A 20,097-nucleotide genomic window follows, 5' to 3' on the forward strand; every position below is an offset into this window, starting at 1 on the left:
TTTTAATTTATATTAATTTATATAATAATCCATATTTTCCGTTAATTTATACTTTTCGATAACAAATTGTTCGATGTTCAAAGTGGACTATATGACTTAAAATTCTCACAGAGCGCTTCCTTTCACATTCTGGGCGGGTTTATAGTTTATATATAGTCATCAATATAAATTATTGGTTAGTAGACATTCACTACAGTATTGGACTATATAAATTAGTAATTAAATGGAGAGGTCTTATCTGTAGTGTTGATTTTGGTCTGGACAAATATGACACGAGTGAGCACAGACAAATAGGTGAAGGTTGGGGGTCGTACCAGGGAGGGTGGTGGAAGTGGGGGTCGTACCAGGGAGGGTGGTGGAAGTGGGGGTCGTACCAGGGAGGGTGGTGGAAGTGGGGGTCGTACCAGGGAGGGTGGGGGAAGTGGGAGTCGTACCAGGGAGGGTGGGGGAAGTGGGGGGTCGTACCTGGGAGGGGGGGAAGTGGGGGTCGTACCTGGGAGGGTGGGGGAAGTGGAGGGTCGTACCAGGGAGGGTGGTGAAGGTAGAGGTCGTACCAGGGAGGGTGGTGGAAGTGGGGGTCGTACCAGGGAGGGTGGTGAAGGTGGAGGTCGTACCAGGGAGGGTAGTGGAAGTGGGGGTCGTACCAGGGAGGGTGGTGAAGGAGGGGTCGTGGTGGACACTGCCCAACCAGCACCGCCTCACACCGGCTGTGAGTGAGGGGCTCTTCACCCACTCTTGCCTTCTCTTCCTCACAACAATTTCTCTGTATTCGAGTTTTTTTCGGTCCCGCCACTGACCTCATTTTCTCTCCAATTGTTCTACCTCCTCCTGTGTTTTTTCTCTCACCTCTCCACTCACGCTTCCCTCACCTCTCACGCTTCCCTCATCTCTCCTAGACTACACTCTCACTAACAAGAAAAACAGAACACGCTGGACCTCATTTTCACCAATAATGTTGAATTGATCAGGAACATAACGATTACATATGCCTTTTACTCAGATCACAACTTAATTGAAGTTCTAACAAGCTTGGGGAATAGACCTGCTAAACCAGTCCCGAATCCCAGTGGAGGAGAATTCAACAAATTCAATTTCGATAATAGATAAACTGGGAGCAAATAAACAAAGACCTCGCAGAAATAAGCTGGGAAGAACAGCTAGAAAATGCAAACCTGAACCAGTGCCTGGAAAAAATAAGCTCAGTAGCTCTAGAAATATGTTCAAACCGCATACCCCTAAGAAAAAACAGGAGGAGATGCAGATTGGAACGGGAACGTCGTTCCTCTATAGGCGAAGAAAATGAATCGCGGAACACCTTGAGAGTCGCACCCTATCTCAAGAACGGCGAAGATGGTTAGGTAAAGAACTAGAAACAATTGAACTCAAGCTACAAGAATCATACAAAATTCAAGAGAGACAAAGAGAGCAAAAGGCCATCATTGAAATAGAGAAAAATCTGAAAGACTTTTTCTCCTATGCAAAATCAAGATAAAAACCCCACATCTAGTATCGAACCCCGCGACAGAGAGCTGGAACTGTCACAGATGACAACAAAGAAATGAGCGTAACACTGAGGCATCAGCATTTCCCATCCCAAATCCTTATCCTGACCCCCTTCCCAGTGCTATGTAGTGGTAATGGCTTGACGCTTTCCCCCTGTTAGTTCCCTTCCTTTCTTCCAAACACAATTGTCACTACCCAAGCACAGTAAGCTAATGCTTCTATAACTCTGGCATGTGTCAAGGTCGACGATATTTGGGCAAGATTAGCTGTGTTTTCCAGCCGTCAAGGACACATTGGCTGCGGGGTAATCCTGGCTATAGTCAATAATGTGTGCCTAAACCTCTTCAACACGTGCAACGTTCCCACACAGCTTCACGCACCTCACCATCTTCTATACACACAGCTTCACGCACCTCACCATCTTCTATACACACAGCTTCACGCACCTCACCATCTTCTATACACACTGCTTCACGCACCTCACCATCTTCTATACACACAGCTTCACGCACCTCACCATCTTCTATACACACAGCTTCACGCACCTCACCATCTTCTATACACACAGCTTCACGCACCTCACCATCTTCTGAGATAAAGACAGTTTATTTATCACCGGGCCACACGCACTAGGGGAGACATGATCATTACGCGGCGTCCCTATAAGACAGCAGAGTAAGGGGAGACATGATCACCACCTACAAAATTCTCAACGGAATTGACGGGGTGGACAGACAAACTATTTTGCATGGGTGGAACACGAACAAGGGGACACAGGGGGAGACTGAGTACCCACATGAGCCACAGAGACATTAGAAGGAACTTTTTCAGTGTCAGAGTAGTTAACAGGTGGAATGCATTAGGCAGTGATGTGGTGGAGGCTGACTCCATACACAGTTTCAAGTGTAGATATGATAGAGCCCAATAGGCTCAGGAACCTGTACACCAGTTGATTGACAGTTGAGAGGCGGGACCAAAGAGCCAGAGCTCAACCCCCGCAAGCACAACCAGTTGAGTACACACACTTGCACACACTCACAATATAACGCCTCACACCTTCATGCTCACGGCCCAATAGGCAAAGTTTCAAGTAAATTTTACATTGTGTGTTTTTAATGGAGGAAGTTATCAGCTGGAGAGGGACGGCGGCGGCGGCGGGGTGTCTGGTGCGATAGTGAGCAACTCTCCGCGTAGTTCTTGCCCCATGCAGCCGGTCCCGGTCCTGGCCGCCGGTCCTGGCCGCCGGTTCTGGCCGCCTCCTCTCATAATATTCTCCTGGAGGAGTATACCGGAGGAGCAGACGAGGCCGCCATTCGTACCCATTGTATCTTAAAAAAAAATTATCATAAAAACTGGTTTAATTTTGCTCTATAAATTTAGGACTTTATGTGTTAATTAAAATGTTGAAATATTGTTCGTTAATTCGAGATTCTTGAGGCGTTTATTGTAAGAATGTTAACATAATGTTAGAAACTATTAAGCGAGGGAATTGCGCTTATGTTCAATGATTATTATTAGTTAAAACAACATCACTCACTCTAAACGATAATATGTGCACTCTAAACGATAATATTTACACTCTAAACGATAATATTTACACTAAACGATAATATGTGCACTCTAAACGATAATATTTTCACTCTAAACGATAATATGTGCACTCTAAACGATAATATTTTCACTCTAAACGATAATATGTGCACTCTAAGCGATAATATTTACATTCTAAACGATAATATTTACACATTAAACGATAATATTTTCACTCTAAACGATAATATTTACACTCTAAACGATAATATTTTCACTCTAAACGATAATATTTGCACTCTAAACGATAATATTTTCACTCTAAACGATAATATTTACACTCTAAACGATAATATTTACACTCTAAACGATAATATTTACATTACAATACACTCTATTACCGTTTTCTATTCAAAGTCTCTTATGGAGAAGAGCACGAATATTACTATATTTGTAGCCAGTTGTATAATACACCATGTTGTATACTACAACGCATGCTGTATAATACAACGTGTGTATATACCCATCCTGACCATGAGTAATAATGGTAATACATCTATTATATCACAGAAAAAAATTATAACCAAAATTATATATAAATAACCTAACTAAGTTAACTAAAACCAGCAGTTATAAAGATCGGTTTAAACCATTACAAATATCCAAAACAACACAATTCAAGACAGCGAGCAAAATTATTACTTATTATAACTTCATAACATTTGCTGTGATGAGGTAAAGGTTAGGGTGCCCAGTGGAGCGCTGCAGACTCGAACTGCTGCACATTTTAATGAGTAAATATCGCGATATATTTGGTAACTGTTGGTGATAACAATATTGTTCAGAAGTGAGGGAGATCTTGTTAGGGACAAGATGCAAGGGGGAAGGGTGAGGGGAGGGGGCAGCGACATGGGGGGGGGGGGTGGATGGGAAAGTAGAGATGGGATGGGAAACTTGAGGGGGGATACAGAACGGTTAATAGGGTACAGTGTGTGGAACAGTTCATGAACATCACAATAAATAGACGAACTATATAGAAATTATACCAAACATTATATATTTTATGGATTACCTTTGCTATAACTGATAGCAGAGTGGATATATGCCGTACACCATATACGTTATACACTATAATGACCTCTTGTTGAAGTGACAGAGAGCAAGAGTGCAAGCCAAGCGTCGCTCTTGACACTAGAGCACCGTCGAGCGTCGCTCTTTGGCACTAGAGCACCGCAGAGCGTCGCTCTTTGGCACTAGAGCACCGCAGAGCGTCGCTCTTTGGCACTAGAGCACCGCAGAGCGTCGCTCTTTGGCACTAGAGCACCGTAGAGCGTCGCTCTTGACACTAGAGCACCGTAGAGCGTCGCTCTTGACACTAGAGCACCGTAGAGGGTCGCTCTTGACACTAGAGCACCGTAGAGGGTCGCTCTTGACACTAGAGCACCGTAGAGGGTCGCTCTTGACACTAGAGCACCGTAGAGGGTCGCTCTTGACACTAGAGCACCGTAGAGCGTTGCTCTTGACACTAGAGCACCGTAGCGCTCTTTTATACACCAATTATCATATATTTTCTTTAATACTAAGGCCTCGAGGTCTGAATTGTGGGGTGTATTTGCATGTAAGGGTTGTTAAGGGTTGTTAAGGGTTGTTAAGGGTTATTAAGGGTTGTTAAGGGTTATTAAGGGTTGTTAAGGGTTATTAAGGGTTGTTAAGGGTTATTAAGGGTTGTTAAGGGTTGTTAAGGGTTGTTAAGGGTTATTAAAGGTTGTTAAGGGTTATTAAGGGTTGTTAAGGGTTATTAAGGGTTGTTAAGGGTTGTTAAGGGATATTAAGAGTTTTAAGGGTTGTTAAGGGGGGGGGGGGGATTACTTGATGTAACAAACTATTTCTGCAGTTTAATTTGTGGTGGTCAGTGGTGCCCTGATTGACTTACCATACTTCACTACTCACCATGCTCTTCTATACACCATACAGTGTGTGGTGTAGAGGAGGGTGCTGACTCACCATACAGTGTGTGGTGTAGAGGAGGGTGCTGACTCACCATACAGTGTGTGGTGTAGAGGAGGGTGCTGACTCACCATACAGTGTGTGGTGTAGAGGAGGGTGCTGACTCACCATACAGTGTGTGGTGTAGAGGAGGGTGCTGACTCACCATACAGTGTGTGTGGTGTAGAGGAGGGTGCTGACTCACCATACAGTGTGTGTGGTGTAGAGGAGGGTGCTGACTCACCATACAATGTGTGGTGTAGAGGAGGGTGCTGACTCACCATACAGTGTGTGGTGTAGAGGAGTGTGCTGACTCACCATACAGTGTGTGTGGTATAGAGGAGTGTGCTGACTCACCATACAGTGTGTGGTGTAGAGGAGGGTGCTGACTCACCATACAGTGTGTGGTATAGAGGAGTGTGCTGACTCACCATACAGTGTGTGGTGTAGAGGAGGGTGCTGACTCACCATACAGTGTGTGTGGTGTAGAGGAGGATGCTGACTCACCATACAGTGTGTGTAGTGTAGAGGAGTGTGCTGACTCACCATACAGTGTGTGGTGTAGAGGAGGGTGCTGACTCACCATACAGTGTGTGGTGTAGAGGAGGGTGCTGACTCACCATACAGTGTGTGTGGTGTAGAGGAGGGTGCTGACTCACCATACAGTGTGTGGTGTAGAGGAGTGTGCTGACTCACCATACAGTGTGTGGTGTAGAGGAGTGTGCTGACTCACCATACAGTGTGTGTGGTGTAGAGGAGGGTGCTGACTCACCATACAGTGTGTGTAGTGTAGAGGAGGGTGCTGACTCACCATACAGTGTGTGGTGTAGAGGAGTGTGCTGACTCACCATACAAGTCACTGCACATCTCATACTCCTGCAACTTTTCTCATCAACATCATGAAATTTCAATTGGTATTTTTTTTTTTAAGTTATACAGATTTATATAGTATCTTGAGGTGTTCCCGGCGGCCCCCGGGTCTCTCATCCACCCTCTTCACACTCCCAGTGTGCCCCTCTCTCATGCCATTCTTCCCTACCCATCACCACCTTCCCTACCCTTCACCACCTTCCCTGCCCTTCACCACCTTCCCTACCCTTCACCACCTTAGCTACCCTTCACCACCTTCCCTACCCTTCACCACCTTCCCTACCCATCACCACCTTCCCTACCCTTCACCACCTTCCCTACCCTTCACTACCTTCCCTACCCTTCACCACCTTCCCTACCCATCACCACCTTCCCTACCCTTCACCACCTTCCCTATCCTTCACCACCTTCCCTACCCTTCACCATTATCCCTACCCTTCACCACCTTCCCTACCCTTCACCACCTTCCCTACCCTTCACCACCTTCCCTACCCTTCACCACCTTCCCTAACCTTCACCACCTTCCCTATCCTTCACCACCTTCCCTACCCTTCACCACCTTCCCTACCCATTACCAACTTCCCTACCCATCACCACCTTCCCTACCCATCACCAACTTCCCTACCCTTCACCACCGTCCCTACCCTTCACCACCTTCCCTACCCTTCAACACCTTCCCTACCCTTCACCACCTTCCCTACCCTTCACCACCTTCCCTACCCTTCACCACCTTCCCTGCCCTTCACCACCTTCCCTACCCTTCACCACCTTCCCTACCCTTCACTACCTTCCCTACCCTTCACCACCTTCCCTACCCTTCACTACCTTCCCTACCCATCACCACCTTCCCTACCCTTCACTACCTTCCCTACCCTTCACCACCTTCCCTACCCTTCACTACCTTCCCTACCCTTCACCACCTTCCCTACCCTTCACCACCTTCCCTACCCTTCACCACCTTCCCTACCCTTCACCACCACTAGCTGACAGTAAGACTATCTAGCAAACTTCTCTTAACGACCACATCTGTCATGAAGTCTGTCAGGCTTGGACTGATGTCGACTAATGATTCTGACAGTGGTGGTGGGAACTACCTGTTGCTGACAGTGGTGGTGGGAACTACCTGTTGCTGACAGTGGTGGTGGGAACTACCTGTTGCTGACAGTGGTGGTGGGAACTACCTGTTGCTGACAGTGGTGGTGGGAACTACCTGTTGCTGACAGTGGTGATGGGAACTACCTGTTGCTGACAGTGGTAGGAGGAACTACCTGTTGCTGACAGTGGTGGTGGGAACTACCTGTTGCTGACAGTGGTGATGGGAACTACCTGTTGCTGACAGTGGTGGTGGGAACTACCTGTTGCTGACAGTGGTGGTGGGAACTACCTGTTGCTGACAGTGGTGGTGGGAACTACCTGTTGCTGACAGTGGTAGGAGGAACTACCTGTTGCTGACAGTGGTGGTGGGAACTACCTGTTGCTGACAGTGGTGGAGGGAACTACCTGTTGCTGACAGTGGTGGTGGGAACTACCTGTTGCTGACAGTGGTGGTGGGAACTACCTGTTGCTGACAGTGGTAGGAGGAACTACCTGTTGCTGACAGTGGTGGTGGGAACTACCTGTTGCTGACAGTGGTGGTGGGAACTACCTGTTGCTGACAGTGGTGGTGGGAACTACCTGTTGCTGACAGTGGTAGGAGGAACTACCTGTTGCTGACAGTGGTGGTGGTAACTACCTGTTGCTGACAGTGGTGGTGGGAACTACCTGTTACTGACAGTGGTGAGGGGGAACTACCTGTTGCTGACAGTGGTGGGGGGAAACTACCTGTTGCTGACAGTGGTGGTGGGAACTACCTGTTGCTGACAGTGGTAGGAGGAACTACCTGTTGCTGACAGTGGTAGGAGGAACTACCTGTTGCTGACAGTGGTAGGAGGAACTACCTGTTGCTGACAGTGGTAGGAGGAACTACCTGTTGCTGACAGTGGTAGGAGGAACTACCTGTTGCTGAAAATGCCGGAGGGCAGTGGTGGGTGTGGGGGATTTTTTCTCCACTGTTCAGTATCATATAATATTTAAGTAAATAATTAGTTCAGAATAAAGGTAGAGAAGTGGACTGTATCATCTTTTATATACAGAGAAATGATTCCCTCTACACATCCTCTTGGGGAGGGGGGGGGGGTAATGTTGTATATTGTTAACCTACGTCTAACATAGATATGCCATATTGTCATAAATAAATTAGAAATCCTATTAAAAGAAGACATTGTCGACGTTATTTTACGTCACAGTAACGTACTTTAGGTAACAACAGACAATATCTCGCTGTGTATATCATTTGACCTAAATGTCATTAGAAGAAATACTTAAATTCGTAGGTAAATTTTAGTTCATAACTTTGTTTACTGGATCAGCTTATACCTGTATCAAACTCTTTCCAATAAACAGCTATATCATTTGCTTAATTGAACTAAATCAATTGCTATTTCCTACTGTTTGGGAGTTGGAAATTTCCTAACTCCCAAACAGAGAGAGACAGAAAGACAGAGAGAGAGAGAGTAAGAGAGAGAGAGAGAGAGAGAGAGAGAGAGAGAGAGAGAGAGAGAGAGAGAGAGAGAGAGAGAGAGAGAGAGAGAGAGAGAGAGAGAGAGAGAAGAGAGAGAGAGAGAGAGAGAGAGAGAGAGAGAGAGAGAGAGAGAGAGAGAGAGAGAGAGAGAGAGAGAGAGAGAGAGAGAGAGAGAGAGAGAGAGAGAGAGAGAGAGAGAGAGAGAGAGAGAGAGAGAGAGAGAGAGAGAGAGAGAGAGAGAGAGAGAGAGAAGAGAGAGAGAGAGAGAGAGAGAGAGAGAGAGAGAGAGAGAGAGAGAGAGAGAGAGAGAGAGAGAGAGAGAGAGAGAGAGAGAGAGAGAGAGAGAGAGAGAGAGAGAGAGAGAGAGAGAGAGCGTACTCCCAATAAAACTTACCAAACTGGACTAATTAGCGGCTTTGTCATAAAGAATGTTTTAATTACCTTCGACTCATAAAAATTTTCACTGGCGTAAAATTTTCTGCCATTTAAAACGGGAAGAGTTTGGCGAAAATATTATTATTGGTGTCTTATGGTGGTCGCTTCTAGTGATGACTCCTTCAGGCAGTATTCACGTGGTGACAGTGCCGGCCAGTGACAGTGCCGGGTTGACAGTGCCGGGCAGTATTCACGTGGTGATGGGTTGACAGTGCCGGCAGTATTCACGTGGTGATGGGTTGACAGTGCCGGCAGTATTCACGTGGTGATGGGTTGACAGTGCCGGCAGTATTCACGTGGTGACAGTGCCGGCCAGTGACAGTGCCGGGTTGACAGTGCCGGCCAGTATTCACGTGGTGATGGGTTGACAGTGCCGGCCAGTATTCACGTGGTGATGGGTTGACAGTGCCGGCCAGTATTCACGTGGTGATGGGTTGACAGTGCCGGCAGTATTCACGTGGTGATGGGTTGACAGTGCCGGCCAGTATTCACGTGGTGATGGGTTGACAGTGCCGGCCAGTATTCACGTGGTGATGGGTTGACAGTGCCGGCCAGTATTCACGTGGTGATGGGTTGACAGTGCCGGCCAGTATTCACGTGGTGATGGGTTGACAGTGCCGGCAGTATTCACGTGGTGATGGGTTGACAGTGCCGGCCAGTATTCACGTGGTGATGGGTTGACAGTGCCGGCCAGTATTCACGTGGTGATGGGTTGACAGTGCCGGCAGTATTCACGTGGTGATGGGTTGACAGTGCCGGCCAGTATTCACGTGGTGATGGGTTGACAGTGCCGGCCAGTATTCACGTGGTGATGGGTTGACAGTGCCGGCCAGTATTCACGTGGTGATGGGTTGACAGTGCCGGCAGTATTCACGTGGTGATGGGTTGACAGTGCCGGCAGTATTCACGTGGTGAAGGGTTGACAGTGCCGGCAGTATTCACGTGGTGATGGGTTGACAGTGCCGGGCAGTATTCACGTGGTGAAGGGTTGACAGTGCCGGGCAGTATTCACGTGGTGAAGGGTTGACAGTGCCGGCCAGTATTCACGTGGTGAAAGGTTGACAGTGCCGCCAGTATTCACGTGGTGAAGGGTTGACAGTGCCGGCCAGTATTCACGTGGTGAAGGGTTGACAGTGCCGGCCAGTATTCACGTGGTGAAGGGTTGACAGTGCCGGGCAGTATTCACGTGGTGAAGGGTTGACAGTGCCGCCAGTATTCACGTGGTGAAGGGTTGACAGTGCCGGCCAGTATTCACGTGGTGAAGGGTTGACAGTGCCGGCCAGTATTCACGTGGCGAAGGGTTGACAGTGCCGGCCAGTATTCACGTGGTGAAGGGTTGACAGCGCCGGCAGTATTCACGTGGCGAAGGGTTGACAGTGCCGGCCAGTATTCACGTGGTGACGGGTTGACAGTGAGGTAACATATATCTATTTATATTCCTCACATCGAGTCTATATTTGATAACTTTCACTACTCGAATATTTGAGTTTGATTGATGTAATAATTGCTTTCTCACCGAGCTGTCAGACGCACCTTCCCTTACTCTTCCCCGCTCTGTTCCACCTTACCTCTCCTACTTCAGTTTTTTAAATCAAATTATGTCTTCGTAGGTTTAGGCTACAAGGGATTGATGCCTTTATGAAGGGGCGACGCGCACTGATATCTGTACACTCAAGGTTACTATCACTAACTTCTACTGAGATAAATGTTTTTTATCGATATCTATAAATAACTGTGTCTGTCTGTCTATTTAAAGTAGGAGGCCAGATGCTCGAGGCTAGCCTCACTCATCTTTGCACCCTGATTGCTGTTGGGCACGCACCTAACACGGTCGGATCGTGGTCGGCAAAATTTATCATAAAAAAGTATGCCACGGCCATATGACATATGGGGGCCTGATAGCTGGGTGGACAGCGCTCTGGACTCGAAATCCAAGGGTCCGGGTTCGATCCCCGGTGATTGCAGAAACAAAATGGAGCAGAGTTTCTTTCACCCTGATACCACTTGTTACCTAGCTGTAAATAGGTACCTGGGAGTTAGACAGCTGATAAGGTCTGCTTCCTGAGGTGTGTGTGTGTGTGTGTGTGTGGAAAAAATAAGTAAATAAATTGGTTAGTAACTAATAACAGTTGATTGATTGACAGTTGAGAGGCGGGCAGAAAGAGCAGAGCTCAACCCCCGAAAGCACAACTAGGTGAATACATATTGGCCCCCAGCTACCATCTAGTTAAATACTTTCGTAAACAAAAATGCCAAAATAATAATATTTTCCTACATTGTAAATATTGTAAAACAGTATTGTAAAACATTACAAAGTGATCTCAGGAAAATTATCAAAAGTTTCCTTCTAATCATACTTTGCCTGTAGCAGCGAAAATTCACAACTTTTAAACATGTCAATAGAGAGCCCCTGCCCCCCCCCCCCACCACACTCTCCTAAGACCCAACCCAAGCTGCTTCATATCCTCATCAACAGGCAAACAACAGTGAAGGAACAGGTAACGAAACTGAGAAAAGAGGAAGACCGGCTCACTAACAATGACAAGGTGTGTGAAGAACTCGCCAAGAGATTACTTGCATGTCGGCCCGCTCCTGACCACTCCACATACTTGGGTTACCTTGGTGTGTTGTGTAGGCTCCTGTGTCGGGTTAGGTCTGCGCTGGTGGGGTTTGACGGGTTCCTTCGGTCGAGTAACCTTAGTTACTCGACCGACGTCAATAAGAAACCTTAGTTACTCGACCGACGTCAGTATGAGAACGGGAGACAAAAATTTACGAGGAAAAACGTCAAGAACAGGTTTAGCGTTGGCCGGAAGCCTTTGATATGATTGGTGCGGCCCCGACCCGAAGCCCCAACCACGCTCCAGAATCTATCAGGGTTCGATCCCCAGGGACGTGACTGTATTGCTGACGAGAGGCGCGCGCGCGCCCTCGTCTATCCCTGAAGCCAATTGGTGCGTCTTAACGTCTCCCACGGGCTTAGGGAGGTAGTTAGGGTCGTTAGTGCGTTAACTGCCCTTCTGGACTATGGTGGGGGGAGGGGGAGGACGATGTGGCAATGGTTAATACTGTTATTTTCTGTTGGTGAATATTTCATAGATGGAGCTGTCTGTTAGGGGAACTTTCCTTGCGATATTTCGTATTTTCTGTTTGATGGTGGTCAAGTAGGAAGGTGACTGTTGAGTATATGAGAAGGTGACTGTTTAGTGGGCAGGCAGGGAGAGAGAGGGAGGGAGGGAAAGGGAGGGAGGGAGAAGGAGGGAGAGGGAGGGAGAGGGAAGAGAGAGAGAGAGAGAGAGAGAGAGAGAGAGAGAGAGAGAGAGAGAGAGAGAGAGAGAGAGAGAGAGAGAGAGAGAGAGAGAGAGAGAGAGAGAGAGAGAGAGAGACAGAGAGAGAGAGAGAGAGAGAGAGAGAGAGAGAGAGAGAGAGAGAGAGAGAGAGAGAGAGAGAGAGAGAGAGAGAGAGAGAGAGAGAGAGAGAGAGAGACTTTGACAAGCACCTCCAATAAACACTGTTCAACCAGGCTGTGATTCATACGTCAGGTTGCGAGCAGCCACGTGCAACAGCCTGGTTGACCAGACGACCAACCGGGTGGCATGGAGACCGGGCCGCGGGGCCAATGATCTCCGGAAGCTACACCAGGTAGATAGGACCAACTATGTGTAAATAACTCGGGTCTCCAGAGCATGGACTCAAGCTAATAAAACACATAGATTAACTAGCAGCCTGATCAAACTGCCTTGTGTCACACTCAGTAGTTACACAATACTAGTCAACTATATGCTACCACTCAAGTTATTGTCAACTTAATATATATATAAACTACAACTTTCTTATGACCGTCCTGGACCATTCTCAAGTCGATAACTTGAGAATGGTCCAGGACGGACCGAAACGTCGTCGTCGTCCCTTCACCTTCTAGTGTGTGGTCTGGTCAACATATTTCTTATGACCTGACCTGACCTGGGGCCACTCAAAGGCCTCACCGCTTCAATACTTTCACACATTCCAAAAGCAGAGAGTAAAATTTCTAGCAGGAAAAATCTACAGACGTTCTGAAGAAGGTGGACGTACAGTGTGCAAGCTTTGGCTCGCCTAAGCTGGCCACCATCAATGACCCCGGCAACAGTCACACCTGTTTGGCAACATTTGCCTGGCGGTGCCGACAAGAGGAGGCACGTCGCAAGCCACACCAGTCACTAGATCAATAAATAATTTCCCCAGAGCTGATAACTTGATCCCTCGTCCCTCACTAATGGAAAAACCCGCCCTGGCCCGACCTAACAGTGCCAGTGACAGTCTGAAAATATGGACACTGCTAGTGGAGCTGCAGCGGTGAAAGGTAAGGGAGAGGATTATGGGATTCGACCTAAATGCACCATATTACGAAGTCCACTCAGCTAGCGACTCACCACAGATGCTGTAAGATCACCCACGGTGATACCCCCCTCCCCCCTTGACCGACAGTGTGCTGATTGGGGACACATGGGGGGGGGGCTCCTGGTGGCTGAGTGGACAGCACGCTAGATACGTAGTCCTGTGGACCGGGGATCGATCCCCGGGCTCGAATGCCATTGATGGAATCCTCGACGAAAAAGTTGAACTACCTGAAGAGGATGGAAGAAAGAATATGTGTTTAGAATGGCCATAGATGATTTGTACCTCCTCACAAGGAGCCTGGCTACACCTAGGCCTACCTATTTCCTAAGGTGATCTCCTTTCCATAGCCCAAAATTAACAGTATGCGACAACCTCCTCCAAGCAGTAGCCATGAAAGTGTTAAGCCTCTCCCTGAAAGATGACCAATAGCACGAAGCAACGCTGCCAGTTAGACTGGGTGGTACATTTATGTTATTATTTAACATAAATACTCTGTAAGACATGGCAAATTGTCTAATGCTTTGTTTGTTCATTTGTCAGAAAAAGCTCACCAAATTGATTGGGAGAGTGCTTCTTCAATAACAAATTGTAAAAGCACCTATAACAGAAACATAATTGAATCTGCTTTGATACAGATCACCAAAGAAAGTAATTTGAATATTAGCAGTGGTCTATATAACTTAGATCCATTTCTAATAGATCTGCTAAAGGGCGATTTAAGTAGGATCATTGGAAAACATTTGTCTCACTAATTCATTGTATATATTTACCTCTTTATGTTATAATTACCTATGTATTGTGCTTGTATGTCTGCTGTATCAGATGGGCCATTGGGCTACATCGGATGGGCCAATTGGGTGCATCTGATGGGCCAATGGGCCGTCTGCGTTGTCCAAGTATTGTACCTCACCTTACTTCACCACTCTCTCCTGCCTATTTATACCCATCACTCGATCTGTAAAATCATTCCTTCTGAAGATGTATTTAATATACGAAAGTACTTAAGGAAATTCCTGTTTCATTTTCCTCCGTGGTCTGACATTGTCATACATATATATATATATATATATATATATATATATATATATATATATATATATATATATATATATATATATATATATATATATATATATATATATATATATATATATATATATATATATATATATACATATATACATATATACTGGCACTACCCAGCTACAGCAACCTTCCCTGTCCCCTCGTCCTCCCCACCATCTCTCACTCCCTCGTCGGATGCCTTCCCAAATGATCTGATGTTCCCATCAGAAAATTGGGAACATAAAGTAATCTGATGTTCCCATCACTAAAATATAAGAAAAACAGTTAAAAATGAAATGAAAATATGAAAAAATACAAAAATTTACTATCCTCACGAAATGAACTGTATGGTAAACAACACAGCTTAATTCCAGCGCAATTCACACAAAATAATTAAATCAAAATGAAAATAAATCGAAATTTATGAAAATTCAATTTATCAATGAAATCGGAAACATTGAAATGGAATCGTAACATCTTTAGTATAGCATGTGTTAGTCTTATGTGCAACAGATGGCGCTGTTTTTCAAAAGCGCATGTTTTTACCTGTCACAGGGGTGGCATCTATATAGTAGGTATATAAAAACATGCTGGTATTCGAACGGAACGTTTGAAACTGGGCTGTTAGTATGTAAGAGTATTCTACTACTATCTACTGTATAGAAGAATGTTTGTGTGTCTGTCGAATGATTGAGGTCAGTTACTTGGAGCCATCCTCACCCAACTTTGCATACGGAATGATGTGAGGTATGGGACGGACATAGGTTGGTTGGAGGTCCAGAATTCAAGAGGGAACTGCGTGCTCGATTACTTACTGTCTCCCTCGACTGACTTTGGCACTGTCTGCCAAACTGCGCCTGACTAAATATTTGAAAGATAAAAATAAAAAATAAAACATCCTTATACTAATATAAAAATTATGCACTGATCCTGGGAAAATTAAAAAAAAAATCTAATTATCATTCTTTGCCTCAAGTAACATAAAACATATGATCCTACCACAGCTTCAAGGGCTGTCTCAAGCCCCACCCCGTCCTCAATGACAAAGTAGTAGTCTCTCGACGGACTTGCAACGGAAGCATTTTATTGAACGTGTAGAAGTAGATTACGAGTGTAGCAAATGGATTCGAGGCGTGTGTAGTGCCCCAACTGTTCTCCGGATGCTGCCATCAGGCGGCGTGTCAGAGACGTGACGGGAAGTGACATCTTAGGCCGGTCTTGGTCAGGCCTTATGGGTGTGGCGGCGCAGGATCACCTGCCTCAAGCAAGAGGCAGGGACCGGGCCGCGGGGACGTTGAGCTCAGAAATCAACGCAAGGTAAGGGGCTCCCTTGCCAATATGGGAAGGCTCTTGGAAGGTCTGGTGCACGCTAATGACAATATAATTATCAGTGGAATATTGACATATTGAAATAGTGAGTATATTCAGTTACCAGAGAGAGGGAGGCAAGAGAGGGAGAGAGGTGAGAGAAATGGGAGAGGGGCAGATGTTAGGGGGAGGAAGAGGAGACGAGAGAAGAGAGGAGAGAGGAGAGGACAGGGGTGAGAGGGGGGAGAAATTTTGAGGAGATGCGAGTAAAGGTGAATAGAGAAAAGGAGATTAGAATGACGGGGGAGGGGGGGTGAGGAAGAGGGGGAAGGAGACCCCGGGCACAGCCGGGTACCCTCCAAGTCTGACTCTATAAGAGAGAATGTCTCCGTGTTTGTGTCTCAAAGGCTGGAGATGCTTGGGTCTTGCATCACCCCAACTCTGGGGTACAGGACGAACATAGCCTGGTCGGGGTCGGCCCGAGTTAAATTACTGTAAGAAATACTGGCATTTATAGAGACCCCCCTTTCAGCGATTGTCATGGACTTGTGAAATATTTGAAGTGTTTCCTTAGAGTTGTTAGACGGGTGAAAGATGGTGGACCAATAGTGAGAGAGAGAGAGAGAGAGAGAGAGAGAGAGAGAGAGAGAGAGAGAGAGAGAGAGAGAGAGAGAGAGAGAGAGAGAGAGAGAAAGAGAGAGAGATAAATCTCACATTCACCTATAAATGTCAGATTTAAACATTCAGCTTCAGCCGTCCAATAAACTGGTCACATTAACCAGGTGGACCATTTTATCATTGTCAAGGGAACGAGGCTAATTTCCCTAACGTATTAGCCTTTGAGCGAATTAGAGCCGATCATGGCTTTATAAAATACCTGAAACTAAATAATGGGTTTTTATCCACGATTTTATATCCACGATCATGTTCAAAGAGTTTGTGATAATGTGTAAGTTAGAATAACGTTATTATATATTATATTTCACACTATTTCCTTTCATCAATCTAGCATTCATTATTAAAATATTTTCACTTATACCTAAATATAATTCCCAACACTGTCGACTCTTGCAAATGTTCAGGAAATATGTTCTCTAAATATGTTTTAAACATGAATTGTAAAATTACGCTTTTCAATGTGGGTTTGTTTTATGGTATTTGCGAATATTGTTTTAAGCAAATTTTCCACAATAGATGAGAAAATATTTTGTCCAACAACTGTTCTCAAGGGGTTGGTCACCATTCCTTCTCTACGTCTCATTCCCCCCGTCCCATCCCAAATCCTATTCCTGATCTTATCCTAGTGCTATATAGTCGTAATGGCTTGGCACTTTCCCCCCTGATAATTCTTCCTTCCTTCCTTCTTCTCAATGGATCAATCTGCATTCTTAACACTCTGTACCACATTGGCAACCATCCAGGGTTCTGGAACTCAGCTTCTCTCTAATGATTTTATAAATATACAATACTTGGTTTAGGACAAGTCCACTTTCCATTGTTTATGAGCCCAGGCACCACCAGGTACCCGAGCACCCCGGAGCACTGGGTGCAGCACAGACAACGTGTAATATTCTTTCACGCAAATACAGAGAAATTCTTATTTAAATTATCACACACTTCTTTATCAGTTATTGTGATAATTTGTAGCGAAGTATTACTGGGTGGTTGTCTTCACACACCACACCACCCACCACACCACCACACCAGCCACCACACCACCACACCAGCCACCACACCACCACACCACCCACCACGCCACGCACCACACCACCCACCACACCACACCACACCACCACACCACCCACCACACCACACCACCCACCACACCACCCACCACACCACACCACACCACCACACCACCCACCACACCACCCACCACACCACACCACCACACCACTCACCACACCACCCACCACACCACACCACACCACCACACCACCCACCACACCACCCACCACACCACCCACCACACCACACCACCACACCACTCACCACACCACCCACCACACCACACCACACCACCACACCACCCACCACACCACCCACTACACCACCACACCACCCACCACACCACACCACCCACCACACCACCCACCACACCACACCACCACACCACCCACGAATAAGGCAGCTTCGAGGAAATGTATTGATCGAGGGGCCACAATCATCCCGCCATAACAACCCCAGCTTCTGGGGGTGGTGCCCCAGCTTCTGGGGTTGGTGCCCCAGCTTACCATCTACGGGGGTGGTGCCCCAGCTTCTGGGGTTGGTGCCCCAGCTTACCATCTACGGGGGTGGTGCCCCAGCTTCTGGGGTTGGTGCCCCAGCTTACCATCTACGGGGGTGGTGCCCCAGCTTCTGGGGTTGGTGCCCCAGCTTACCATCTACGGGGGTGGTGCCCCAGCTTACCATCTACGGGGGTGGTGCCCCAGCTTCTGGGGTTGGTGCCCCAGCTTACCATCTACGGGGGTGGTGCCCCAGCTTACCATCTACGGGGTTGGTGCCCCAGCTTACCATCTACGGGGGTGGTGCCCCAGCTTACCATCTACGGGGTTGGTGCCCCAGCTTACCATCGTCAACAGCCACAGGGACAGTGTCAACAAACCCAGGGACACTGTCAACAATTACAGGGACAGTGTCAACAATCCCAGGGACACTGTCAACAATCACAGGGACAGTGTCAACAATCCCAGGGACACTGTCAACAATCACAGGGACAGTGTCAACAATCCCATGGACACTGTCAACAATCACAGGGAAAGTGTCAACAATCACGGACAGTGTCAACAATCTCAGGGACAGTGTCAACAATCTCAGGGACACTGCTAACAATCACAGGGACAGTTTCAACAATCCCAGGGACAGTGTCAACAAACCCAGGGACAGTGTCAACAATCACAGGGACAGTGCCAACAATCCCAGGGACAGTGTCAACAATCTCAGGGACAATGTCAACAATCACAGAGACAGTCTCAACAATCCCAGGGACAGTGTCAACAATCACAGGGACAGTGTCAACAATCACAGGGACAGTGTCAACAATCACAGGGACAGTGTCAACAATCACAGGGACAGTGTCAACAATCACAGGGACAGTATCAACAATAATAGGGACAGTGCCAACAATCACAGGGACAGTACCAACAATCACAGGGACATTACCAACAATCACAAGGACAGTGTCAACAATCACGGACAGTGTCAACAATCTCAGGGACAGTGTCAACAATCTTAAGGGACACTGTTAACAATCACAGGGACAGTTTCAACAATCCCAGGGACAGTGTCAACAAACCCAGGGACAGTGTCAACAATCACAGGGACAGTGTCAACAATCCCAGGGACAGTGTCAACAAACCCAGGGACAGTGTCAACAATCTCAGGGACAATGTCAACAATCTCAGGGACAATGTCAACAATCACAGAGACAGTGTCAACAATCACAGGGACAGTGTCAACAATCACAGGGACAGTGTCAACAATCCCAGGGACAGTGTCAACAATCACAGGGACAGTGTCAACAATCACAGGGACAGTGTCAACAATCACAGGGACAGTGCCAATAATCCCAGGGACAGTGTCAACAATCACAGGGACAGTGTCAACAATCCCAGGGACAGTACCAACAATCCCAGGGACAGTATCAACAATAATAGGGACAGTGCCAACAATCACAGGGACAGTACCAACAATCACAGGGACAGTACCAACAATCACAGGGACAATGTCAACAATCACAGGGACAGTACCAACAATCACAGGGACAGTACCAACAATCACAGGGACAATGTCAACAATCACAGGGACAGTACCAACAATCACAGGGACAGTACCAACAATCACAGGGACAATGTCAACAATCACAGGGACAGTGCCAACAATCACAGGGACAGTGTCAACAATCACAGAGACAGTGTCAACAATCACAGGGACAGTGTCAACAATCCCAGGGACAGTGTCAACAATCTCAGGGACAATGTCAACAATCTCAGGGACAGTGTCAACAGCCACAGGGACAGTGTCAACAATCCCAGGGACAGTGTTAACAATCACGGACAGTGTCAACAATCCCAGGGGCAGTGTCAACAGTCCCAGGGACACTGTCAACAATCATAGGGAAAGTGTCAACAATCACGGACAGTGTCAACAATCTCAGGGACAGTGTCAACAATCTCAGGGACAGTGCCAACAATCACAGGCACAGTACCAACAATCACAGGCACAGTACCAACAATCACAGGGACAGTACCAACAATCACAGGGACAGTACCAACAATCACAGGCACAGTACCAACAATCACAGGCACAGTACCAACAATCACAGGCACAGTACCAACAATCACAGGCACAGTACCAACAATCACAGGCACAGTACCAACAATCACAGGCACAGTACCAACAATCACAGGCACAGTACCAACAATCACAGGCACAGTACCAACAATCACAGGGACCGTACC

The 20,097-nt window shown here is 46.8% G+C and overlaps 1 protein-coding gene across 1 annotated transcript in view; it reads right to left on the reverse strand.

Moving 5' to 3' along the window:
- Positions 1-18,210, reverse strand: part of LOC123771377 (uncharacterized) — a 22,023-nt gene extending 3,813 nt beyond the window's left edge. The window contains exons 1-2 of the mRNA XM_069305333.1: positions 18,180-18,210; positions 1,884-2,092 (exon numbers count right to left, since the gene is read on the reverse strand). Of these exons, the coding sequence (XP_069161434.1) occupies positions 1,884-2,092; positions 18,180-18,210 (240 nt within the window). The remainder of the gene's footprint in view (positions 1-1,883; positions 2,093-18,179) is intronic.
- Positions 18,211-20,097: the final 1,887 nt, after the last annotated feature.

Source organism: Procambarus clarkii, chromosome 54 (assembly GCF_040958095.1).
Source record: "Procambarus clarkii isolate CNS0578487 chromosome 54, FALCON_Pclarkii_2.0, whole genome shotgun sequence".
NCBI lineage: Eukaryota > Metazoa > Arthropoda > Malacostraca > Decapoda > Cambaridae > Procambarus > Procambarus clarkii.